Source organism: Pezoporus flaviventris, unplaced genomic scaffold, assembly GCF_033815535.1.
Source record: "Pezoporus flaviventris isolate CSIRO_AGI_PZ_B2104156 unplaced genomic scaffold, CSIRO_AGI_Pfla_v1 ptg000002l, whole genome shotgun sequence".
In the NCBI taxonomy this organism is placed as follows: Eukaryota; Metazoa; Chordata; class Aves; order Psittaciformes; family Psittacidae; genus Pezoporus; species Pezoporus flaviventris.
In genome coordinates this window covers 24404762-24431398 of record NW_026892550.1, presented here as the reverse complement: position 1 = coordinate 24431398, position 26637 = coordinate 24404762, and the positions used below count along the sequence as shown (strand labels likewise).

Below are 26637 nucleotides of genomic sequence, written 5' to 3'. Positions count from 1 at the left end.
CAGTCAAGCTTTGCAAAGCCATTAGGGAGCAGATTTCCCAGAGAAGCTTCTATTCTCTGACAGCCATTCTGACATTTCCAATTGGACTTTTCAAAAGAATGGGATAACATGCATGTAGATCACCTTTGAAAATCCAGGCATGCAGGCACTGTATTAGAATTTTCTTGTGTTCACAAGCATAAGTAGGCAATACTATTGAAAAGAGCTCAAAACAAACACTAGAAGTCTGAAAACCTAAGACTTCTACTTGTACTGTCAATATCAGAAAAAAAAATTGAACAACATATAAAATCCCATTTTAAATATACTGTGAGTGTCATTACTCCTGTGGCATACTTTCAGTAAAGGTAGGCCCACTCTTTGTCAGAGTGTTTCCTCAGAGACTAAGATTTATATGTAAGACTTATATGTATTTTTTTTCTTTTAATTTTTCTAATTTATCAATGCCCACATGGAAGGATATTGACAGCTCTTAAAACCTGAAAATAAGTCACCCCATGAAACAGTATTTTGTATTCCTACTGTCTACCAAAAATCATAAACTTAGAGGAAGAAAAGACACATATAGGTACACGGGTCAAAAGGACCTTGATCAAGTCACTGATGGTTACACAAAACAAATCAGATTGAGAGGAAGCCATTCCTTCCAATTTCCATTTCTGAGCAATGCAGCCAGGCCATGGTCCAGATCAAATACTGTATGTAACACATGTTATTAAGAGTAGACTTGAAACAGCTATTTCAAATATGGACTATACAATTCCAAAATAGCCTGAACTAAGATGTTGAAAGTATTCAATTCAAAATAAAAAGCACTAGTGGTCTTGCCCAGTTCACAATCTACTGCTCAGAAAGCCCTGGAGCTCTGTCTGTTGGGCCATACTCGGAAATGTAGTGGTGTAAGCTGACTTCTATGCATATTGTCACTAATATTTTAAGCAAACATTATAAGCTCTCTGAAAATTAGTAAAAGCACCAAAGCAAATGACAACAGTTCAAGAGCCACAAGTCTACTTACACAAAGCCTCGGAAGCGACCAAGGTCATTGTTAGGACTTTCACACTCTATTCTACTGGAGAATTTTTCTGGATCAATTTCAGAGACCTAAAGCCAGAAACCCAAACAGAGAACTCAAACAAAATGTGATGGAACTTAAAAAACATTATAAATTCATATAAATTTCACTATTTAACAATTTAGCTTTGAAACTGTAAATTGCTGGTGTTGTGGATGCTCCGCTTGCTACTCACCATAAATGAGACTTACACAGCATGGAAGGACTTACTACTAAATATCTAACCCTGGAAAGCATCAGTTGAATTGCTGATATTTTGAGAACACTGGAGAGGAGAGAATGGGTGGAAGAATGAGGAAAAATAAAAAATAAACATAAAAATGCAAGAACATCTGAAATGCAGACATTTCCCATAGGGTTTTTTTCATTATAAGGAAAAAGAAGAAACACTGTTTTCTCTGCAACCTGAAATTCTTCCAAACAGCCATTGCCATTGTTCCTGATACCATGACCAGGATGCTATCTGAGGTAATGCCTCTTACATAGCACTGACAGCCTTACTCAGCCTCAGTTTATAAGGACATAGCCTCTAGCTGAAACTCAGTTGGCAGGACACTAGAGGTCTGTGAAGCTGACCATGGTTCTACATTCAGAAACCATGCAGTCCTGACAAGAAGACTCTACAGTGACTTTTTTTGTTTGTTTTTATTTGAGGACAAAAATTAACAGTCTTGAACGGTAAAGGAATTATCACTTTTTTTGGACAGTATGACTCTTCCTAGCATTTTGATGCACCTTTTTCTGGAAACAGAGAAAACAATCTCTTTCTTGAGTGAGACTGAAATCATACCTCAGAGCAGGAGCTGGCGTGATATCAGGACCATCTCACAATGATGTAAGCCTGCAGAACCATTTGAATTTTGCCTTACATAATGATATGTATATACAGAAAAATCAAGAAGTCTTTTCTGCCTTACTGTTATTAAATCAAGAAAGAAAAAAATGACACGTCGCTGCCCACCAGGCACAGGGAGGAACAAGCAGGTCGTGTTGCTGACCCTGTTGCTGGTGTCCGACTGCAGACCAATATGGTCACCTCCAGAAAGAGAGCTTGCAGTAAGAAAACTGCAGCAACTCAGACAGAGACCCTGTCCCAGACTGTGGCTGTTCAGGTCTCTGGATGCAGGGAGTGCCAGAGCCTGCTGCTGCTGGGGGGGGGAGGACAGCATTCCACCTGCGTGAGGTGTGAGCAGGTAGAAGATCTGCTTAGCCTGGTGGCAAGACTTAAGGAGGAGGCTGAGACACTGAGGACCATCAAGGAGTGTGAAAGGGAGATCGACTGGTGGAGTAGCTCCCTGGCGGGCCAGTCGGAACGGTTCCAGGGAGATACCCCCCAAAAGGGGAAGGACCCCCTGCCTTCTCACACAGAGGGGGATGGCCGGAGACACCCCCTGCCCTGTAGAAGTTCGCAGAGGTAGGGGACCAAAAAGACGACGAGGGTTGGAAGCGAGTTCCAGTTCGGCATCGTGGGAAACCCTCCCCCCTTCCTGCCCTGCTTCCCCAGGTGTCCCTCCGTAATAGGTTTGAGGCCCTGGATCTTGAAGGAGAGGTAGGTGAGAATGTGGGGCAAGGCCAGCCCACAAGGCCACACAGGAAAAGGCGGTCGACTTCGCACCTCAAGACTGCCTCTGATAAGAAAGAAAGAAGGGTCATTGTAGTAGGGGATTCCCTTCTGAGAGGAACAGAGGGCCCGATATGCAGAGTTGACCCTCATCATAGGGAAGTGTGTAGTCTGCCTGGAGCCCGGATCAGGGATATCACCAGGGCGCTCCCCAACCTGGTGTACCCGACAGACTACTGCCCGCTGCTGGTCTTCCAGATAGGTGGGGGGGAAGCTGCTTCCCACAGTCTGAGGGGGATGAAGAAAGACTACAGGGCCTTGGGGAGGATGGTGAAAGAGTCTGGGGCTCAAGTGATCTTCTCCTCACTCCTTCCATCTTCCACTGATGATGTGGGACGGAATGGGAAGATTCAGTCCATAAACGATTGGCTTCGAGACTGGTGCTGCAGGCAGGGCTTTGGATTCTTTGATAAGAGCTGGTTTTATAGGGCACCAGTCTGGACAATGACAAGTGGGAAAGGTTTGTCTCACAGAGGCAAAAGGATGCTGGGGCACGAATTAGCAGGGCTCATTTGGAAAGCTTTAAACTAGATTCGAAGGGGGATGGGGTTGTAGCTGGGCTTGCCCCAGTGGGGCAGCGCTCCAGAATTAATGAAGACTGGGAGGCCTCCTATAATCCTCGGGTGAAATCGGTGTGCTCAGCTCGCTCCCTGGAATGTCTGTACACCAATGCGCACAGCATGGGAAATAAGCAGGAGGAGTTGGAAACCTGTGTTAAGTCAGGAGATTATGATCTGGTGGCAATGACAGAGACGTGGTGGGACAGCTCACATGACTGGAATATAGTCATGGAGGGCTATGTCCTCTTCAGGAAAGACAGGCCAGCCAGGAAGGGTGGTGGGGTTGCTCTTTATGTACGGGAGCAACTACAATGCACTGAGTCCTGTCCAGGGACAGATGACGAGCGAGTTGAGAGTCTGTGGGTGAGAATTAAGGGGCAGGCTGGCAGGGGCGATACTGTTGTGGGTGTCTGTTACAGGCCACCAGATCAGGGTGAGGAAGTTGACGAGGCCTTCTACAGGCAGCTGAGAGCGGCCTCACAGTCACAGGCCGTGGTCGTCGTGGGGGATTTTAACTTCCCTGATGTTTGCTGGAAGGACCACTCAGCAACCCAGCCACAGTCCAGGAGGTTCCTCCAGTGTATGGATGATAACTTCCTCCTGCAAATGGTGGATGAGCCAACCAGGAGAGGAGCGCTGCTGGATGTCATCCTCACTAACAAGGAGGATCTGGTCGAAGCAGTAAGGGTTGAGGGCTGCCTTGGTTGCAGCGACCACGAGATGGTGGAATTCAGGATCTTGTGTGGTAGGACCAGTAGAATAGCAAGTAGAATTGCAACCCTGGACTTTAGCAGGGCAAACTTTGGCCTTTTCAAGCAATTGCTAGGGGTAATGCCATGGGCAAGGCTGTTTGAAGGTAAAGGGGCCCAAGATAGTTGGTTGGCATTCAAGGATTGCTTTTTCCAAGCTCAAGATCGGAGCATCCCGACATGTAGGAAGCCAAGGAAGAGGGCCAGGAGACCTGTGTGGCTAAATAGGGAATTGCTGGGTATGCTCAAGTGGAAGAGGAGAGTTTACAGGTCATGGAAGGAGGGGCTGGCCACCTGGGAGGAATATAAGGCTCCTGCTAGAGGATGTAGGAAGGCAGCTAGGAGGACTAAGGCCTCCTTAGAATTAAACCTGGCGAGAAGGGTCAAGGACAGCAAAAAGAGCTTTTTCAAATACATGGCAGATAAAACTAACACCAGAGGCAATGTAGGCCCACTGATGAACGGGATGGGTGCCCTGGTGACAGAAGATACAGAGATGGCAGAGTTACTGAATGCCTTCTTTGTCTCTGTCTACTCTGCTGCAGGCAGTCCTGAAGAGCCCTGTACCCCTGAGACCTTAGATGAAGTCAGGTCAATGGAGCGGTTTGCCTTAGTCGATGAGGAATGGGTTAGAGACCAGTTGAGCAATCTGGACATCCATAAATCCATGGGTCCAGATGGGATGCACCCGCAGGTGCTGAGGGAACTGGCGGAAGTCATTGCTAGACCACTCTCCATCATCTTTACCAAGTCTTGGGAAACGGGAGAGGTGCCTGAGGACTGGAGGAAAGCAAATGTCACTCCAGTCTTCAAAAAGGGCAAGAAGGAGGGCCTGGGTAACTACAGACCGGTCAGCCTCACCTCCATCCCTGGGAAAGTGATGGAACACCTTATCCTTGGTGCCATCTTAAGGCATATCAAGGATAAGAGGGTTATGAGGGGCAGTCAACATGGCTTCACCAAGGGGAAATCATGTTTGACCAATCTCTTAGCCTTTTATGAGGAAATAACACGGTGGATGGATGATGGCAGAGCGGTGGATGTGGTCTACCTTGACTTCAGCAAAGCATTTGACACAGTCTCCCACAGCATCCTCACAGCTAAATTGAGGAAGTGTGGTCTGGATGATCAGGTAGTGAGGTGGACTGTGAACTGGCTGAAGGAGAGAAGCCAGAGAGTTGTAGTCTATGGGGCTGAGTCTAGTTGGAGGCCTGTAACTAGTGGAGTGCCTCAAGGGTCAGTACTGGGACCGGTATTATTTAATATATTCATCAACGATTTAGATGAGGGAATTGAGTGTACTATCAGCAAGTTTGCTGATGACACTAAGCTGGGAGGAGTGGCTGACACGCCAGAAGGCTGTGCTGCCATCCAGCGAGACCTGGACAGGCTGGAGAGTTGGGCAGGGAATAACTTGATGAAATATAACAAGGGAAAGTGTAGAGTCCTGCATCTGGGCAGGAACAACCCCAGGTTCCAGTATAGGTTGGGGAACAACCTGTTAGAGAGCAGTGTAGGGGAGAGGGACCTGGGGGTCCTAGTGGATGACAGGATGACCATGAGCCAACACTGTGCCCTTGTGGCCAAGAAGGCCAATGGCATCCTGGGGTGTATTAGAAGGGCGGTGGTTAGTAGGTCGAGAGAGGTCCTCCTTCCCCTCTACTCTGCCCTGGTGAGACCCCATCTGGAATATTGTGTCCAGTTCTGGGCCTCTCAGTTCAAGAAGGACAGGGACCTGCCGGAGAGAGTCCAGCGCAGGGCAACGAAGATGATTAAGGGAGTGGAGCATCTCCCTTATGAGGAAAGACTGAGGGAGCTGTGTCTCTATAGTTTAGAGAAGAGGAGACTGAGGGGTGACCTTATTAGTGTATATAAATATATAAAGGGGGAGTGTCACGAGGATGGAGCCAGGCTCTACTCAGTGGCAAACAATGATAGGACAAGGGGTAATGGGTACAAACTGGAACACAAGAGGTTCCACTTAAACTTGAGAAGAAACTTCTTCTCAGTGAGGGTGACAGAACACTGGAACAGGCTGCCCAGGGAGGTTGTGGAGTCTCCTTCCCTGGAGACATTCAAAACCCTCCTGGACACATTCCTGTGTAACATTATCTAGGTGTTCCTGCTCCGGCAGGGGGATTGGACTAGATGATCTTTTGAGGTCCCTTCCAATCTCTAGCATACTGTGATACTGTGATGTCACTGTAAGGGGATAAGAAAGAGCTTTGCTTATGAATATCACATCATGCCTTTGGCATTACCATAGTTGCTAAGTAGCAGGGGAGTCTTAATGCTCACAAGGTAGTACTTCTCACTTCCTCGCCACTGCTGACAATTCAGAGGCAGTTCAGGTAATTTTATCTCCAGAGGACTAAACAGTATGTTATTATGAACAGCACAAAGGCTCCCTGCTGTTGTTTTGCATGATGTTTCAGCAGCAGGACTCAGCACCAGGTGTGCTGAGGGTTGCACTAATGCCGGGATTCTTTGTTCATTTTATATCACCTTCTTTCTGCTAGCCTTCAGCATTTTATCTGCTAGGTATAATACTAAGTGTTTTATGGAGGTAAAAATATGTTTGGAACATGAAAAAACAGTGAAAAAGAGAAGATAGCATGTGCTTCTCTCTCTAGGTCTTTATATAGCACAGAACATCCTTCTGAGAAATTCCACCCATGACGTGACATGCACCCATAAATTATTTGTTGACTCTACCTGAATAGTTATTTTTACTGGCTAGCATTACTTGAAATCTTTCTTACTCTGGGTTAAGTGAACACAAAGATTTCCCCCAGAATAACTCAAGCAACAAATTAGAACTGCTTTACTTAGTTATTTTGTTTTCAGATGGGAGTTGCTGAGCTATCAAGAATTCGGCAATCTAGAGAGGTGTGCGGTTTGGGTTTTTTTTGGGTTGACTATCTGTTATGTCAGCTTTATTACACCACTACAAATGCACAACTAATCACCTGCTCTGAATATCCTCTCACCACCTGCCTCTGCTTTAGATTGGTTTCTCCATCAAGGCTTGCTGTTTCAATGTAGCAGATCCCATCCAGGTCACTAGAATATAACAGCACCATGTCAGCAGGAATGATTTCATTACGTGAAAGCCGGATGAAGTCCCCAACATTGACATTCTTCCAGCACTCATCTATGTATTTCTTCTCTTTCCTGAAATACATACAGAAACAGCAATTTATTTTACAAATGCATAAAGTGAAAGCTCAAATGCACTGTAACTGGAAAATTAGTCTAACAGTTTATGCTTCAAAGTCATTGAAAAAATCCCCTGTTGAGGTAGTCTACTAGCTCAACATGAACAGAAATTACAAAGAATCAGCTCTGTGATCCAAGCCCTGTTTTTCTGGAAATTACCCTCCAGATGCCCTCCCAGAATTATTCTAGGTCTATTTAAAATTCAGCCCACTTGTTTCCTGTGTTTTCATTATTCCAAGAGAGTAAACAGTTTTCAGGACTTCTCTCTGGATCACCACTTTTTCTTGCAATTATGCAACTAAAAACAGCAAATCTTTTTCACTTCTGATAATGCCTTTCAAAAATGTCTGTCTCCCAAGATGATGAATGTCTACCAGTAAGCCAAGAATATCCAGCAATCACTTCACTGATGCTCTGAATATAAATACTTGTATTTATATGCTTTTAAAATATCTTTACCATTAATTCTGAATGTAAGGTACAAAGACTCTATAATACTCAAGAAGTCAGTGAAAGCTCAGGCCTATCAAGTGAGTTGAAATTTTTTATTAATTAGAAATATCCAGGCATGACATACATAAATTTGAACTGTTTTCAATTTTCCATTTATAGCTGCTGTACTGTCCTCAGCTGAGATGAAGAATCTTCCTTTTATATAATCACACCAGTTTATGGCAAACACAGTCAGGTTTAGAGTGGTGAATAGGATGCAAGGCAACAAGCAACAAGGAATGTTCGATGAGCTAGCTGGAGGCATACAGTAGTAGGCGACTGCAACATGGCTGATGAAACACACCTACAATTGCTGTTACAAACGTTACTCAGGTCTGAATGCAGTACATGTTTGTACAAGCTATTACTGTCCACAGTGACTGCGAGCTTTTCTGCCTTGCACAGTCTAACCCTAGAGCTACGTTTAAAGAGAGGAGCATGTATTCTCCACAATCCTTATGTCGCAGTTACTCAGACTGGGATACAGTCTGGGCTGTGCAAGGGCCGTTTCGCATGTTGTTTCCTCCCCTGGACCTCATTCTAAGCTGTCTAAGAAGCACACTCCCACTGGGTAGCTGGGAAGTGCACCTAACTTCTACAGTGTAGACATAAGCTAAGATGCTTTGCGACATGGCTGTTGTGTATTGACTGACACATATCTACTAGCTTTAATCAAAGTGCTTCTGATAAATACTGAAACAGATACTTCTAATGACAAAAAAAAAAAAAAAAAAAAATATTTCCTGTATGAAGCTTTGCAGCCATATCTTTCAGACCTGCATTATCTGACAGTACCCTTTTGGAAATGCTTGCCTACAAAGAGAAGGCACAAAGCCTGCACAATTAATCAGTGTACTGATGACAGTTTCTCCAGTAAAGATAAGGTGGAAGTGGTTATGTTATTTAACAGTTAAGTGCAAACAAATCAAAACCAGGAAGCAACAAAAGCTGACATAAAATGAAAGTGATACAAGGCACATCTGTTTTCTCCTTAAGATGCACATTCACTAGTTATTGAAAAATTATGAAAACCTATTTGTCTGTCCTGCCAGTGTTGAGATAAGACCTCAGGAGATAGCAAATACTTCTCTTTTAAATCACTACCTATTTAATAAATGTAGTACTGAAAGCATATGATAGTTCTTGTTAATTGATGCACCTGCACCTACATGCAAGGCTTGAAATGAAACAGAAATATATTTGAGAGGTCTGCAGGAGAGGGAATAAGAAAACAAAAATGTATCAGACAGCAAAGTTATCTGCTCTACTGCTGATGCAGCAGATGGATTATGCACATATTCTTTATTCAGTTCAGCACAAAGTCAGGCAAAAAAATTAACTGTCTTTAGTAGTAGGTCAGTGGAGGAATAAATGGATTTTTCCATCATAATCACCATACCACAGTTCCACTGAAATGACAAACTACTGATTTTAACAGATGCTCAAACAGAAGTGCCTTCATACTTTGTGACTCATGGCTATTTTAATAAGATCCAACTACTCTAACTTGCTCAAAATGTACAAGGACTGATAACTTTAACATCCTAACAACAATTAAAACCTAAATTAAATTGCACATTAGCACATCTTATTGTTTATTGATATGTTCTATTACTCCACAAGAGAGAGATTAGCAGGAAAAAAAAACCAAAAATTTTAAGCAACCCTTACTTTATCACATTTTCAAAACAGAAATAAGCTTTCCTGGAAAAATCAGCGCACAGAAACTAGCATCAAGTTGCTTAGATAGATTTATCAAGGCACTGAAACTGGCACATTTTGACAGGGATAAGAGACCACAGCGCAACAAGTTTCTATTATGAACACTACTTTGTACAAAAGCAAGCCTCACAAGAGTTCAAGTTCAGGATGACTGGTCTAATAATAATGCATATTATCTTCAGATACCAACAGGAAGCCTTCCAGCTTTCAAGCATGACAACTACTGCTTAGTTAAATTTTGAGATAGCAAGAAAAGCTATTATATTAGGCACTTCTCAGTAGCCATGTAGGTTATCAGTATCTAATGTATAAGTAAAATTACACAGACAGCATGTACAATGCATACAACCTCTCCAGATGAACAAATGCACATTAAAAAAAAACTGGAAATTGTATTCAACATTAGCTAGTTCATCATGTTTACAATTTTTATGACTATGCTTGATTTAATACATGCACTGGAAGAGTCATTACAATTTCTAACAGATTCTTGTTAAACAAGTTAAGAAATTCTGACTCCTAATGTGAGATTAATGGAAGTCCAAGATGACTGATCATTTTTATACCAGTAAGATTTAATCATCCTGAATCATGCCTCCAAACTTATTTTTAAAACCAGATTATACTATATAAAATAAATCATGATAAAGAAAGAATTTTTTAAAAAAGTTACAAAACCCAAATACTTATAGGCATAAGGAGGAATTTTTACAGATGACTAATATGGCCACTGATTATTACACATTTTTGGTAATGGGGAACGAATCCAGCCGGAAGAGAAGATCAGAAGTTAATTCTGCTCATTGACATTGTTGTGTGATTGCAAGTAACACAAAGGTTTCAGGAATATGGATACTGAATGCTTCAGCATTCTGGCAATGAATTCTTTCAGGGTACACTGCTATTTATAGCAGAAATAATCCAGTTTCTCCCTTAAGTCTTCTCTGCAGACATGAAAAAGAAAGAAAATGTTTATCTTCCCTAACAGTCCAATTACTTGTTTCAAAAGATTGAACAGAACAATTCTGGGAAAATATTTATTCATGGCTGCAGAACAAAAAGCTGTTTGTTCTTCCTTTGATGATATACAATGATATTCCAGACTTTTTCCATGGTTATAAGCCAGCACTTAAAATACTAGTAGAGTATGGCAAATGCCAGAAAGATGGAAATTCCATCTTCTGAGTAATACCACAATACATTTAACGGTGATTATGTAGTACCAGATTGCAAACCTGCTGCATGGGCCATTTAAGGCCATGTCTATACTACAGGGTTTAGGGTTTGGCATAACCAGCCAGCACATTAAGATTTTAGAAAAGTTTCTTTTCAGTGTAGTGCTTTCACTAGGAAAAGGTGTGTCTTTAATGAAAAGAGGAAGCTTTAAATGTGGTTTGGCACTACATCAACTACTGTCTGCTATTGCTTGGCCCTTACTGAACTTGTTAGTGTCTAACTACTAATCAATCCTCTCCTACAAGTGATACTACAAGAACACAAGATAAGTGATGTTTTTCAAAACAGCTGTTTCCCTACATGACCACAGAGCATGTGAGAAAGAAAAAGGGTCCACTATACTTCCTTCATTTTTGTATTTTACAGGCTTTGAACGAGTCTCAGAATATCCTCTTATGAAAGATATAAAAGAAAATGATGTGGGCAGCACTGATATGCACTAAAATAAGATTTTGCCAGTTAATTTCAAATATGATCAATTTGCGTTCCTGTCTTTTTATTTCCATGATGCTTACAGTGATTACAGAGGAATTAAAAATACACCTTTCAAAACAAATGCTATACACAATGCTTAACTAGTCAAACTACCACGGTTAATAGAGTATGAACTCATGCATGAACACCTGCCTCAGCCAAAGAATTTTTTTCAGCAAATTTTATACTAATTTGATAACCATTTGGCAAAACTGGTGATAAAGACTCATCTAGACTAGCCCCTGAGCAACCTGATCTAATTAGACCTACTCTGAGCAGGGGGTTGGACTAGATGACCTTCAGAGACCCTTTCCTACTAAAATTATTTTATGACTCTATGAATATCCAGAAATTAAAATGAAAGATTTATCAACAACTTTTCCACATATACTTATAATCAAATAATAGCAATGAACCAGAAAGACTGTTGCCTCTTACCTGCTATATACTTTGGTTAGTAAGTTGTTTATCTGTTTATCCATTTTGTACTTGGAGTAATCTTCCATACCATCTTTCACTGCAATAATTGTCAGAACCGCTACCAGTGGTAGCATTGTAATTTCTTTTTGGAAGGCTTCCACCAGAGGAACCCAATTTAGGACAACTAGAAATAGGAAATACAAATTGGCAACTCTGAAACAAGAAGAAAATACAGGAGTTAGCTGTGCTAGCAGACAGTTGTCCTTATTTTCCAACTCCATGCTATACAGACACTTAAGTTAGCAGGGCTTTATCTTTTCTTCAGCCCAAGTGTAATTTAAGAACTAAGTATCCAGAACTTCGTTTTAACTCTCTGGTCAATACTTAGCTGCACAGTTGCTTAATATGCATGATCAAAAGATGCAGAAAACAAGAATTTTTACGTATTTTCAAACCTGTGCTCCAGGTATGTGTCTTCTAGCGATACTCTGGTGAACTTGCACTCTCTCAAATTTTCAGGTCTTTTAACTTTATCATCTCCAGGGGGAGATAACAAGTTTTTAAAAGGAAGCCATCCTACAACCTCCCTGTATGACTTTACAGATCAGCAGTCCTCCAAGCAGAAGGAGGGTGAAAAAAACTGGCAACAGAGAAAGACATGTGGAAGGCGAGAAATACATTTGCAGGAAATGAGCTGGAAATTTTACTGCAGATTTCTGAGTGGCAGTGCTCCAAGAGTAAGGAACACTTCAATAACCTGAAGGACAAAATTAGCAGACATTACATAAGCTACGGAGAAAAGGATTAGCCCAACACTTATACTCAAGAGACTTGGCCAAATAACACAGATCTCTTCAGGAGTGGCAGGCAGATCAGGAGGGAGAATAATTTTTAATACCTGTCTATAAAGCAACACATTTAAATAAAAGGATTCCACTTCAGAAGAATGACCACAATGAAAAAGGAGTTCATTACCTGTGAAATTGTTCAAACAAATTCCGTGGTAAAAAATTCAATAACGTATACTTGGTAGTCCGTATTTTGTTGCTCATGTACAGTTTTGATACTTTTTCATACTCTTCCTTAAAATGTCCCAAACAGGGTATTACTATCCTATGTTTGCCAATGGCTTTCGATGATTGATGGCACTTGTTACTTGAATTGCTGGGTCTGCTACCTTCTCTGCCCTCTGTAGATATCAGTCGTTGCCAACGGTATCGGGCCCAGCGGATAGGATCTGCCATTGCGCCTGGAATGCTTTGCAATCCAAGGAGTGTCCCCTATCTAGAAACATGTTAGAAGACAGCAAGTTACATGATAATTCTGTAAAGGCTTTTCTACTAAAAAGGCACAGTTACAGTTTTGAACAAGACTAGGAAAAAAACATTTACATAAAAATCCCCAAACAGATAATTAATAGGTTATGTGAGGTCAGGAACCCCTGCTTCAAAGGTTGAATTTATCTGAATTTCATCCACCCTTTCAGGATCTTAGAGTTTGATTACTCCATTTAAAATGCACAGTATTTTTGTAATAGCACCTCCTAAAAGCAGCCCACCCACCAGCTTCTTGTGCTGCAGTATGGTGAAAGACGTAGACAAGCTTCTAATTCTGCAGAGAACAGCATTTTTTGAAGGAATCCTTATCTCGAACACTGCAATCCTTGCTGATGGTTAACAACCTTTATTAAACTCAGGAGCCAATGATACAACAATAGCCATCTGAATACAGTTTTAGGCATGAAGCAAGGAATTGCGAGTGACAGGCACTCAGCAGTATGAACAAAAATCCTCTCCTTATTGAATTAGAAACAGTTTTGAGGATTTTTACCAGCTGAGAGAAGATGAATAGACTTCATGCCAATGCTTCTCCTCCTTCACCTCACTAAGATCCAGCAATCTACCCAGGAATTTGTTTTCCTAAAAGCTAAAATTCATAGGCAGAGGTGATGCTCACTTTACCAAACCTCCCAGTGCATTCAGAAAGGGACAAGGACTTTCACACACACAAACTATGTTTTAACAGAAGGTCAAAATTTCTGGTTTTTATAATTTACAAGTTTTTACAAACAATAGTTACTGCATTTTTTATACTAATTCTTCCACAGAACTGCTCATCTTACGTTTGTTTAAAACTATAACTTGTATGAGGCCTGAATCATCAGTACAGCTACTTCTGACAGCAGATTACTTTCGCTTCATCTCAGATCTTACTATCTGCATACATCATAGCAAAACTTTTCACTATAATGTCCTTCCTAAATTCCCCCACAAAAGCTGCCTCTAACATATATCACACTATCACAGTATGCTAGAGATTGGAAGGGACCTCAAAAGATCATCTAGTCCAATCCCCCTGCCGGAGCAGGAACACCTAGATAATGTTACACAGGAATGTGTCCAGGCGAGTTTTGAATGTCTCCAGGGAAGGAGACTCCACAACCTCCCTGGGCAGCCTGTTCCAGTGTTCTGTCACCCTCACTGAGAAGAAGTTTCCTCTCAAGTTTAAGTGGAACCTCTTGTGTTCCAGTTTGTACCCATTACCCCTTGTCCTATCATTGTTTGCCACTGAGTAGAGCCTGGCTCCATCCTCGTGACACTCCCCCTTTATATATTTATATACACTAATAAGGTCACCCCTCAGTCTCCTCTTCTCTAAACTATAGAGACACAGCTCCCTCAGTCTTTCCTCATAAGGGAGATGCTCCACACCCTTAATCATCTTCGTTGCCCTGCGCTGGACTCTCTCCGGCAGGTCCCTGTCCTTCTTGAACTGAGGGGCCCAGAACTGGACACAATATTCCAGATGCGGTGTCACCAGGGCAGAGTAGAGGGGAAGGAGGACCTCTCTAGACCTACTAACCACCGCCCTTCTAATACACCCCAGGATGCCATTGGCCTTCTTGGCCACAAGGGCACAGTGTTGGCTCATGGTCATCCTGTCATCCACTAGGACCCCCAGGTCCCTCTCCCCTACACTGCTCTTTAACAGGTCGTTCCCCAACCTATACTGGAACTTGGGGTTGTTCCTGCCCAGATGCAGGACTCTACACTTTCCCTTGTTATATTTCATCAAGTTATTCCCTGCCCAACTCTCCAGCCTGTCCAGGTCTCGCTGGATGGCAGCACAGCCTTCTGGCGTGTCAGCCACTCCTCCCAGCTTAGCGTCATCAGCAAACTTGCTGATAGTACACTCAATTCCCTCATCTAAATCGTTGATGAATATATTAAATAATACCGGTCCCAGTACTGACCCTTGAGGCACTCCACTAGTTACAGGCCTCCAACTAGACTCCGCGCCATAGACTACAACTCTCTGGCTTCTCTCCTTCAGCCAGTTCACAGTCCACCTCACTACCTGATCATCCAGACCACACTTCCTCAATTTAGCTGTGAGGATGCTGTGGGAGACTGTGTCAAATGCTTTGCTGAAGTCAAGGTAGACCACATCCACCGCTCTGCCATCATCCATCCACCGTGTTATTTCCTCATAAAAGGCTAAGAGATTGGTCAAACATGATTTCCCCTTGGTGAAGCCATGTTGACTGCCCCTCATAACCCTCTTATCCTTGATATGCCTTAAGATGGCACCAAGGATAAGGTGTTCCATCACTTTCCCAGGGATGGAGGTGAGGCTGACCGGTCTATAGTTACCCAGGCCCTCCTTCTTGCCCTTTTTGAAGACTGGGGTGACATTTGCTTTTCTCCAGTCCTCAGGCACCTCTCCCGTTTCCCAAGACTTGGTAAAGATGATGGAGAGTGGTCTAGCAATGACTTCCGCCAGTTCCCTCAGCACCCGCGGGTGCATCCCATCTGGACCCATGGATTTATGGATGTCCAGACTGCTCAACTGGTCTCTAACCCATTCCTCATCGACTAAGGCAAACTGCTCCGTTGACCTGACTTCATCTAAGGTCTCAGGGGTACAGGGCTCTTCAGGACTGCCTGCAGCAGAGTAGATAGAGACAAAGAAGGCATTCAGTAACTCTGCCATCTCTGTATCTTCTGTCACCAGGGCACCCATCCCGTTCATCAGTGGGCCTACATTGCCTCTGGTGTTAGTTTTATCTGCCATGTATTTGAAAAAGCTCTTTTTGCTGTCCTTGACCCTTCTCGCCAGGTTTAATTCTAAGGAGGCCTTAGTCCTCCTAGCTGCCTTCCTACATCCTCTAGCAGGAGCCTTTTACTCCTCCCAGGTGGCCAGCCCCTCCTTCCATGACCTGTAAACTCTCCTCTTCCACTTGAGCATACCCAGCAATTCCCTATTTAGCCACACAGGTCTCCTGACCCTCTTCCTTGGCTTCCTACATGTCGGGATGCTCCGATCTTGAGCTCGGAAAAAGCAATCCTTGAATGCCAACCAACTATCTTGGGCCCCTTTACCTTCAAACAGCCTTGCCCATGGCATTACCCCTAGCAATTGCTTGAAAAGGCCAAAGTTTGCCCTGCTAAAGTCCAGGGTTGCAATTCTACTTGCTATTCTACTGGTCCTACCACACAAGATCCTGAATTCCACCATCTCGTGGTCACTGCAACCAAGGCAGCCCTCAACCTTACTGCTTCGACCAGATCCTCCTTGTTAGTGAGGATGACATCTAGCAGCGCTCCTCTCCTGGTTGGCTCATCCACCATTTGCAGGAGGAAGTTATCATCCATACACTGGAAGAACCTCCTGGACTGTGGCTGGGTTGCTGAGTGGTCCTTCCAGCAAACATCAGGGAAGTTAAAATCCCCCACGACGACCACGGCCTGTGACTGTGAGGCCGCTCTCAGCTGCCTGTAGAAGGCCTCGTCAACTTCCTCACCCTGATCTGGTGGCCTGTAACAGACACCCACAACAGTATCGCCCCTGCCAGCCTGCCCCTTAATTCTCACCCACAGACTCTCAACTCGCTCGTCATCTGTCCCTGGACAGGACTCAGTGTATTGTAGTTGCTCCCGTACATAAAGAGCAACCCCACCACCCTTCCTGGCTGGCCTGTCTTTCCTGAAGAGGACATAGCCCTCCATGACTATATTCCAGTCATGTGAGCTGTCCCACCACGTCTCTGTCATTGCCACCAGATCATAATCTCCTGACTTAACACAGGTTTCCAACTCCTCCTGCTTATTTCCCATGCTGTGCGCATTGGTGTACAGACATTCCAGGGAGCGAGCTGAGCACACCGATTTCACCCGAGGATTATAGGAGGCCTCCCAGTCTTCATCAATTTTGGAGTGCTGCCCCGCTGTGTTGGGTCTTTCTAAACAACATCTCTTTTCTACAGATTACCTTAGTAAAGACTATCTGTTTAGTCATCAAACTACTCCTGATTTTGGCTTCAATCACGTCAGGCTTCTATCCACATGTATCTTGGAAGTGACAACTGCCACTCTGTTGCTCAAATTCTACCAAAATGGTGCCTTAAAAAGTAATTTTTCAAACTATCAAATTCACATTAGCATATCTTCTCTTACATACATCTTCCTTGATTTTTCCTTTCTTCTATAACGATTGCAGAAATCTTGAAACATAGGCACAATGCCCTCAGCAAGTCCTTTAGCAGTGAGCTAGTATTAATATATCTACATCAACCCACTCTGTCCTTAAAAAGAAGATTTTGCAAACTTCCTAAAAAGCCTGGTCTACTGTGTCACTACCCTTTTGCTTAGAAAGCTTTCCCTTAATGTCCAACTGGTCTCTTCCTCTGACCAAATTAAGGTGGTACATTTTTGTCCTATCATCATTAGATATGGATAGTTACTGCCTGCTACAATCTTAATGCCTTCAAAGACTGTCACCACATACAACAAACTCATGTTCTTTTTTAGAAACCAAGATCTGCATGTGAAGGGAGAAGAGGAACAAGGAAAGAAAAACAAACCTCTATATAGCACCTCCTCGAAGCATCCCCCAGTGGTTCCCACATGAATTACTATTTTCCCAAGGCTCTTCTGTAGTGCTTCCCCACGTGATATAAGAGACCAGTTTGAGAAAGAGACTTCCCTTTATTTGAAGTGCTAAACCTTGTGGTCCCAGTAACCATCAGACTACCAAAGGCAAGCAACTGCTGCACAGAAAGGCAGCTAAGTCTGGGACTTCTCAGAGAAACACGGAGGAGGTTGTGAAGATTTTCCAAAATATAAGGCATTCTCTTTATTTTCACAGAATGTGGCATCTTCATGTCTTTGTCCCCTCTAATCATACTGCCTGGAGTACAGAACAGAAAGGGACTGCCCTCTGGATAGAGGCTACTATCCCATTTTAATCAGGGTCAGTCTTTCCTCCAGAGATGCAAACTCTGACCTTGGCAAGCAGCTATTTCACATCAGTGAGCTACTTTTAAGGTATTGCTACCATATAGTAGCAATCTGACATGTGAATATTGATCTGTATACATGTGAATGAGATGCTTCCATTCTTTTGTACTGAGTCTGAGAACAAGTCTAAAGCTTGGAAGGTAGCCAGGTCTTAAAAAACATTTAGGAACTGCAGAATGTGCTGCTAGTGGAGTTCATACTTGGCTATGCAGAGCTCTTCAATACACCTAGAGCGCCTAAAAATCAAACCAACCCACCTACACGAGTCAGGACTGAAACAAAGAACAAAGACCTTAATATTAAGATATTAAATATTAGTATTAAATATTAAACAGCATTTGAAAAGCTGACTGGCTGAAAAGAAGAACTTTCCTCTTTGCAATAACAAATTCTAGCAGTTGAGCTGTGAAAAAAAAACACCCCACCAACCTAAATGTCCAGATTTTCGATGACATCCTTAAGATTTAATAATTTTAAGGAAACAACACTTCTCCTTACCTGTCCCTATACTGTGACAAATCAGTAACTTCACAAACAGATCTTATGCAATAAGAAGCCTTTTTAAAGAATGGTTTGCTTTAATTAACAGTATGCTGGATTATCAGGGAGATTTTTAACAAGATTTCTTCTTTGTTCCCTTTTTATTTATTTATCCCTTTCCAGCTTCCATCTTTAGCATGAATCATACAGGGTGTAATGATTACCTACACTTTTGCTTGAAACAGTAATTCTTTGCCCAAGTGCAGTAAATCAACATATCCCTACATGCTGTTACGATGTGCAATATCCTGTAGAAAAATAAGTAAATACCCCAAAATATTTCTAGATGCCATGAACTATGTACTTGAGAGGTTTGACTTGTAGAGAAAATCATGTCGGTTTTCACAAGACCATCAAACAAACATCTGATACTGGTAACTTCTGTGACCAGAAGCAGCAGCAGAAGTAAGGATACACTTTCTCAAAGCAAACTCCCAGGGCTAATGGGAATGTAAACGCTTTAAACGGCAGATCCTGTTCACTCAGTGAAAATTATGTAGGCAAAATAACCTACTAAAGCTAAACCAACTTTAAAAGCTTAAGAATTACATTATCAGTAAGATGCAAACAAAGATGGGAAAAGAGAGTTGAGAATCAAGAAAAACAAAAATGAAAAGCTGACAAATTTCAAGACCTTCTAAATTCTAACTCTTTTTGGTTTCATTATCTATTACCTCCTGTAGCATTTGATACCTGGTGACCGCTTTAATGGAATATGGGGAGAATACTGGACATTTAACATGACAGCATGCTAAGACAAAATTCCTCACCACTGGAGCTGAAGACTGAAACTGCATAAGCAGTGCTGCTGAAGAGCAGTCATCTCTCACTGCATACACATCCATGACTCCTGACACAGCTCCAAAACCTCTGCCCCACCCTTCCTCACCCTCCTTCAGAGAATCACAGCTTAAAAAGGAACAGGAAACATCGGGTTCAGATGTGCGCACCGTGTATTTCTGCCATTAGCCCCAGCATTTTATTTTAACAACTCTTAAGAAAACTCTGAAGAAGACTGTATGGACAAGAGATAACCAACATAAAATCACTGTAACTGCACTGTACCGAAAACGCTTTATGAGAAGCAACAAATGATCTGCTACGGTCGAAACAGTGAATCAGGCAATTATCATCTTGGGAAGAAAATATCTGGATCTCATACTCTGCCACAACGCCCTCTGACTCACCTGGGATTTGACTGAACTACCATTTAAAAAAGGGTTTTGTCGGTTTTAATCATTTGCACTTCCATTTTAAAATAGAATTTTATGAGTCTGCAAACTTCAGAAACCTTTTTATTTGTTTGTTTTTTTTTTTATCTTTTGAGAATTTTTCTTCTTCCTCTTAAACTTGGATCATAAAGTAATGAGCACCTTTTCTTTGGTTAGCTAGAAGGAGGCCAAAAGGCGATTCATCAACTTCATGCTAGATACTGTAAAGCATGAAGCTGCCAAAGATCAAATAAAAGCTGGTTTAAGCATTTTTTCTATGAAATCCCTTCTCCTAAAACATTATTTGACCCTCTTCGATGTCATTTTTCATAGTAAATCCTTGAGTTCTCCAGCTTACATGAATTCAAAGTAATAAAAAATGGCAGATGTTTCTTTAAACACTGGAAAACATCCATGAGATGAATTACTTTGAAGCAGTACTTTAAAGGTTTATCTGAAAAAAAAAACAACCAACCAAACACCAAACAAATACAATAAAAAACTTTAACAAAACCCCAAGAATAATGTTCAAGTATGTGAATACAGGAACCCTAAATGATTATACACTGTCTTGAGGATAGAATGACACAAGCTAGACTGTTCTCATTTTCCATTACACACTCAAGCGAATACTAGTTCATCTTATTAGATGGCAATAACTGATACAGAGATAATCCAGACGTTTTACATGCAAAAACGCAAGGTCTTGTAGCAACCTTACTAATGTCACATGAGCATGATGAAATGTGGAAGGGAATTATCTGACACTGGACATATTTGCTTTCTCTTCACCTCAGTTCCCTCATGTACTCCAATTCTTTCAACTTCTTATAAAGCACTTTAAGATATAGAAAACTGCAAGGACTGGATATGGTTAATGTGCAATAGTTGGTTGTCAAATCTTTGCAAAAGCAAGGCACAGCAGTGTCATTTTTACCACAGGACAGCTCAACACTTTACACTATCCATGTTTGAAAACCTGTATCACAATAAAAAAACCCTTTAATAACTCTCTGCTAGTGGCAATGCCAAGAAAACTCTCAGGTTAAATAGTCCATATACTGAATGAAGGGTGTTTCACCATAAAGACCAGTATAAGCATTCTCTTCTATGTACATTTCATGTTGAAAAGTCTTTTTCTTTTCCCATCACTTGCCTTTCATTGGCTCTTGTAAACTTTGTCAGCTCCCAGTTCCATGAAGTGCCACCTTCACATCTGCATGCAAGCCTTTGCTCCTAGCTTTCCTGCAAGGAGATGTAGCCGACTTAAAATCCCTTAGTTCCAATTATATTATTCAGTAGCTTTTGGTACTAGTCAGTAGCCTTCAGTAGTCTTTCTTGAGACTGACTGTAAAACAGATGGGTAGATAATTTAGCCAATGTTTATACTGCTCTGGAACTCCACCTTATTATTATGTTGTGGTCATTTGCTCACATGTCATGTGAAATGCCCAACCATTTACCCCAGCTTCTCTTGACCACTTCCTCCCTCCTGACAGCATCTTTCTCTTTTCCTGTGACCTCAAAATAGTTAGTCCTCATACTTCTTTCAGAAATTTCTCTTTTAAATACCCTTGGTAAATTATATATTCCACAAGAATGTTCCTCAGACCATTGGCACATGCACATGTATGGTGCATGTTTCTACCATGTTCTTGCTCAGGAACAGTCTTTGGACACAATGTGCAGGAGGCCTTCTGTGTCATCTGGGCTGTTACCAGTAGAAAGTTATAACTCAATTCTTGGCAAACAGAAATGCAACCAATAAAACTGCATTATCTTACCTGAAAAAATGTCTAGAGCACCTAAAAGGGAAGCAATTCAAACAATGCATCTCTCCAGCAATACCCCTTTTCTTAGCTCTCTTCCTAAATATTTCAGGATATTCTGCAGGTCTGAGGTTCTGGGGCGACCAGGGAAGACAAAAAATGCTAACCCAGATGGAGGTATCGCTACACCACGCTGTTAAAGAGCAGACAATCCTTGATCCAGACAAAGTCACATTTAAACCTCTTGGTAAGCGTTACTGCACAGGCTTACTAACACTTGCATTGCTACATTACAACTGGAGTACACTGTCAGAACCATCCAGACTAAATGTTAAATACAACTCTTCGTCATTTTTGAAAACTCAGAAGCTATTAGACAATGAAGTAGCTTAAGGGAGCCATGGCCTAAAGATTAATTAACACTGAAGAACAAATACTTCTTGTCTCCTAAGGTTTGCTACTTTCTCTGTAACATGCAATTTCACAAGTTTGGAACACGTCTTTGCAAGTCAATATGAAATCTGCAGACACCTTAATATGCTAAACAGATCTGGATAAGAGGCTTGTGCTGCCAATTTATGGGACAAACAGCCAAAAACCTGCAGGAATCAAAATTTTGATTCTAAAAAAAAAAAAAAAGTGGTTATTTGCAACCATATATTATGAGTTATATTCACAAAGGGAATGTTAAGGACTCTTGGATTTAAAGTGGAAGGCAGATGTTACTATGAAAAGTGAAATACTATGGCAGTGTATTTATGCATACCATGCACTCCCACCTACAAAGTCTGACTTGGCATGGGCAAGGCTGGAAACCTGAAAGCCTTGAAATGCTTTATTCTTGGAAACGTCTTTTGTTGTTTTGTTGGTTGTTGAGTACATTAAGCCAGCCACTGGCAGCTCTTTCACAAGTAAAAAAAAATCAGCAGGCTGCATTTAAACCCAGGAACTGTCAAGGTCCTGACACAAGGTCAATCCGAAGTTAATTTAATAATAAACCATACATGCAGTAGTATTGGTTAATGTGCTACAGCATGAGAGCAGTATATAAAACCACTAAATCTTCTCCACCTTGGGTAAAGCTACTTTGGATGTCAATCAAGTCTTGTACCTACAGGAACAACTGAATCATACACTACCAAATTTCAGGTTTAAAATTCACATGAATCATGTATTTCTGCTATAGGTAACCAGTTTCAAAATAAAAGTGAAGACTGCTGGGTTAGGGCCACATTCTCATGGGCCACAGTGGTCTTTCAAAACTGTAAACTAAAACCTTGCAGGCTGTCTTACACTTTTATGACCATTTTTTTCCTCACAAGTTTATCTTTAGCTTATCGTCATGCAGCATTTAATCACTGTAAAGGCTTCGATATGTGTGGAATTCACATTAATTTCACAGTAAGACTAAGGTCTGGGCCATGTTAAAAAATTTATACTGGTGTTCATATGATGCAACAGGATGTGATTGTTTTTGTAGTCAAGTTTATGCTCCCTAAGTTACAGTAAGCAGTTTTAAAGGAAATGGATCCATATTGGCAGTATCAATGGGGTTTAACTATGGTGATTTCTTTAAAGGGACAGAACTTTGTTGTGTAGACAAGATCTAGGTTAGTCATTGAAATTTACACTGAAAGTTCCTATACAGCAAGAAACTGTACTTGAGTTCCTAGAATACTAGGTCCTATTCTTCTGGTTTTCTAAGGCACCTACATTATCAGCTAGCTCTTCAAGAGTTCTAGAAACTCCCAAGGCATCCAGAGAGGCTTCCAGGCTTAATGCTCTACGGCTCTTCAAAGGCTCTGGGAAATGAGGTTATACATATGGTGACAGAAAAAACACAACTCCAATCTTAAAAAAAAACAACCCTCCACAGATTATTTTAAATGAATATACTACATTTGATTTTATCGTAAAGACTTTCTGGTTGTACCAGACTTCTCTGACAACACTGGAAGCCAGAAATGTGGATGCTACATATGTGGGCATGAGCTACTTAGTATCTAGATAACTAACAGCAGTTAAGCCACAAAAATACAAATTCCCATGAAGGTCTTCAAGTACTCTGCAGAATTAGATGGCTCATGTCAAGGCCTGTAACTGTGCAGCTTCACTGTTTTCTAGCAAAACAGATTAAACCTTCCTTAAGCACACTGCAATCATACCTACCGAAAGTGTATCTTAAATATGAACCATTTACATACAGTCTTCTGATTTTTAAGAAGCTGAAACAACATCTACAACAGATGTGAGATACCTGTGTATTGCAAAGGGATGGTGATACTGCAGCACCTTGATTGTCAATGCTGCTGTGCTGATTCAGTGTATTTCTATTCTAGCTTCAGCAACAACTGCTGTCCATAAGCACAGTTTCTATTTTCTACCAGTAAAGCAACCAGTAAAGCAACTTCCTCACACACAATCCGGCTGCAAATGACAGTGCTGTTTTAGAACATAAAACTTGTGTACTGCTTGGGGATATTTGACAGGAATAACCCGTGAATCCACTTTAAGCACTACAGAGTTTCTGCACTACTATAGAACGGGCCTCTGAGAGGATATTTCAGGCCTGAGAGAGGTATCCTGCAGCAAATCATGGCTCAATTACAAATTCAACCTTTAAAATTGCAATTATTATAAATGAAGTCAAAATACAGAGGAGCCTAGGGAGGAGAAAAAGAAGGGGGGAAAAAAAAGCAGGGGTTAAGAATGCTCAAATTCTGACCCTAGTAACCTCAAAACTGTTTGAGACACTGAAGAAGCAGTGCTGATAGCATCTGAACTGAATTAAAAGCTAACACTGAAAGGAGCTGCTCTTGCATCTCCTACCTCCTGCTTCTGGCTTTGCTCCATCCTTTGCAATTTATCTGGTACTTACTGAACATGGTTCAACTCAATGATCTGTAAGACCTTTTACTAACTCAAAAAGACAATAACATTGTTTGATTTCCTGATTCAGTTTGCAGCTGTGAAAGTACTCATGTTGGCACAGGATAGTGGGACAGGAATATCAGACTGGAATGAGTGTCTCCCAGTACTTATGTAGAACACTCAATCCTGATTTTGGTCTAGTTTTAGTTAGAAATATGTATCAGCTGTGGCTATCGCTTTTGAAATCCACATCACCCACAGTAGTGGTGGTTAACAAATAAATGTGATCCTTGTCTGTCAGTCCTAGCTTTTGCTCCTCTGAATAGTCACTGCCCACAGTAAATATTCAATCTAAAACAATATCTTTAGACCAGCTTTTGGGCCATGCAAAGGAGTTAAGAGAATTAAATTCTGCTCTGACCTTGGGGAAAGCATTTAATACCTCTCTGCTTGTCTTAGTTTCAGCAGGGATAGAGTTAATTTTCTTCCTAGTGCTGTGTTTTGGATTTAGGATGAGAATAATGTTGATAACACTGTTTTAGTTGTAGCTAAAATGCTTACCCTGATCAAGGGCTTTTCAGTCTGTCATGCTCTGTCAAGTGAGGAGGGAAACAAGAAGCCAGGAAGAAGCAGAGACAGGACACCTGACCCAAACTAGCCAAAGGGGTATTCCATACCACAGCGTGTCATGCCCAGTGTATAAACTGGGGAGAATCACCTGGAAGGCCAGATCATTACTTATGTCAGGCTGGGTATCGGTCAGTGGGTGGTGAGCAATAGTATTGTGCATCACTTGTTTCTCTTGGCCTTTACTCGTCTCTCTCAATTTTCATTACAATTATTATTTTTATATTTTACTTTATTTTAATTAACTTTTTGTATCTCAGTCCACATGTATTACCTTTTTCCAATTCTCCTCCCCATCACAGTGGGGGAAGTGAACAAATAGCTGCCTGGTACTTCATTGCTGGCTGGGGTTAAACCATGCCACTGCTGCAATCCATCATTTTGAAAACAGGAATAATGACAATTTTGTTCTCTCTTAATGATGATATGAAGATAAGTATGTTTTATAAATAAGAGGTTTCTCAATACTATGGTCATTGGCAAGACATGAATACCCTATTACTTTAGTATGAAAATATTAGGAATTTTGATATTAAAAGTACATTTTACTTCAGCAGCTGTACTTCTGAAAGAAAAATAATTTCCTTTTAGGAACTTTGATTTTTTGTTCCCATCCTTGCAAACATTTTTTCATCACTAAGCCCAGTAATTGTTATTGTGGCCTAATCATGTAACTGACCGTGTGCACCATGCGCTCCTCCAAACTTTTCTGAAGCTTCAGGCATTTCTGTGACTTAGATGGACATAAGTCTACTTCCTTGACATAAATCTGTAAATATGTAAAATCTTACACTCTTTCCCTCAATCACTGCCAACCACAAACAATGAACTATTAAAACAAAGGCTTTTGTTGCCGGACTCAAGATCTTACTTACCTTTTCTTTCTGATCTACTTCCAGAGCAGCTTAGTCGATGAGATTAACATACACGGGGGAGGCGGAAGGAGGGGCAGGGGCATTTAAAAGCCTAACAGCATAAACCACCTTCTTCCACTGCCCACGACGGCCGCAGTACCACCGAGCTTCAGCCGCCGAGGGGACGGACGCGAAGCCGCCGCCGGGTTTTGCTGGGGGCGTTTCGGCCTTCGCAACCCTTGCCCGGCTCAGCCCCCTGATACCTTCAAAACGCCACCCGCGGTGAGCAAGAGAGGACTTCCCTCCACGTCCGCAGGTGAGAACGGGCAGGTCGCCGGGGACGACCTTGCCTTTCCGCGCCTCGGACAAGGCGCTACGCACCCTCCTCAGGCCGAGGGGCGGCACCTGCCCGGCAGCACTAACTCGGCCGTCGCGCCTCGGCTCCGTCCTGGGGGCTCCGGGCTGCCCGTGGAGTCAAGGCCGGCGGCGACGACCTTCCCATCAGCCGCAGGCAGCCCTATTTTCCTGCGGGCTCGTCTGTCCCCACGGCCGTACGGCAACGCGGGTGGCTCCGCCAAAGCCTCCTCGCGAGTGCGCTCCTCCACGCCCTGTGCTTCCACGTTTCCCGCCAGTAAGGTCACGGCCCTGGAGCCTGGTACTGCTGTCCTCCCACCTCACCAGCCGCGAACCCGGCCCCGCAGGCAACCTGCATACCTGACCCCGACCCGGGCTTACCGGTGGTACTATGCACACCCCAGGGTAATGGCCGCGACCCCCGCCGCTCCCGTCCGGTTTGCGCTGCCGCCCCGCCCCGCCGGTGCTGCCCGGCCCCCCGCGCTGCGCCGCGCCTCTCTACCGCCCCGGCCCGCCTCCACCTTCCTTCTCCCTTCCCCGGCAC

At 42.4% G+C, this 26637-nt stretch overlaps 1 protein-coding gene and 1 long non-coding RNA gene across 3 annotated transcripts in view; both read right to left on the bottom strand.

Annotated features, from left to right (window-relative positions):
* Positions 1–26567, bottom strand: part of ATP10D (ATPase phospholipid transporting 10D (putative)) — a 53280-nt gene extending 26713 nt beyond the window's left edge. Inside the window, exons 1-5 of one of the 2 annotated variants that reach the window (XM_061471950.1) lie at positions 26475–26567; positions 12544–12852; positions 11587–11781; positions 6975–7179; positions 1019–1104 (exon numbers count right to left, since the gene is read on the bottom strand). In XM_061471950.1, coding sequence (XP_061327934.1) covers positions 1019–1104; positions 6975–7179; positions 11587–11781; positions 12544–12812 — 755 coding nt within the window. In that variant the 5' untranslated portion in view covers positions 12813–12852; positions 26475–26567. Of the gene's footprint in view, positions 1–1018; positions 1105–6974; positions 7180–11586; positions 11782–12543; positions 12853–26474 lie in introns of those variants that run through there. The other variant, XM_061471958.1, reaches the window with a different exon arrangement.
* Positions 1–26637, bottom strand: part of LOC133278828 (uncharacterized) — a 73063-nt gene that overhangs the window by 29531 nt on the left and 16895 nt on the right. The gene's annotated exons all lie outside the window — the stretch shown is intronic.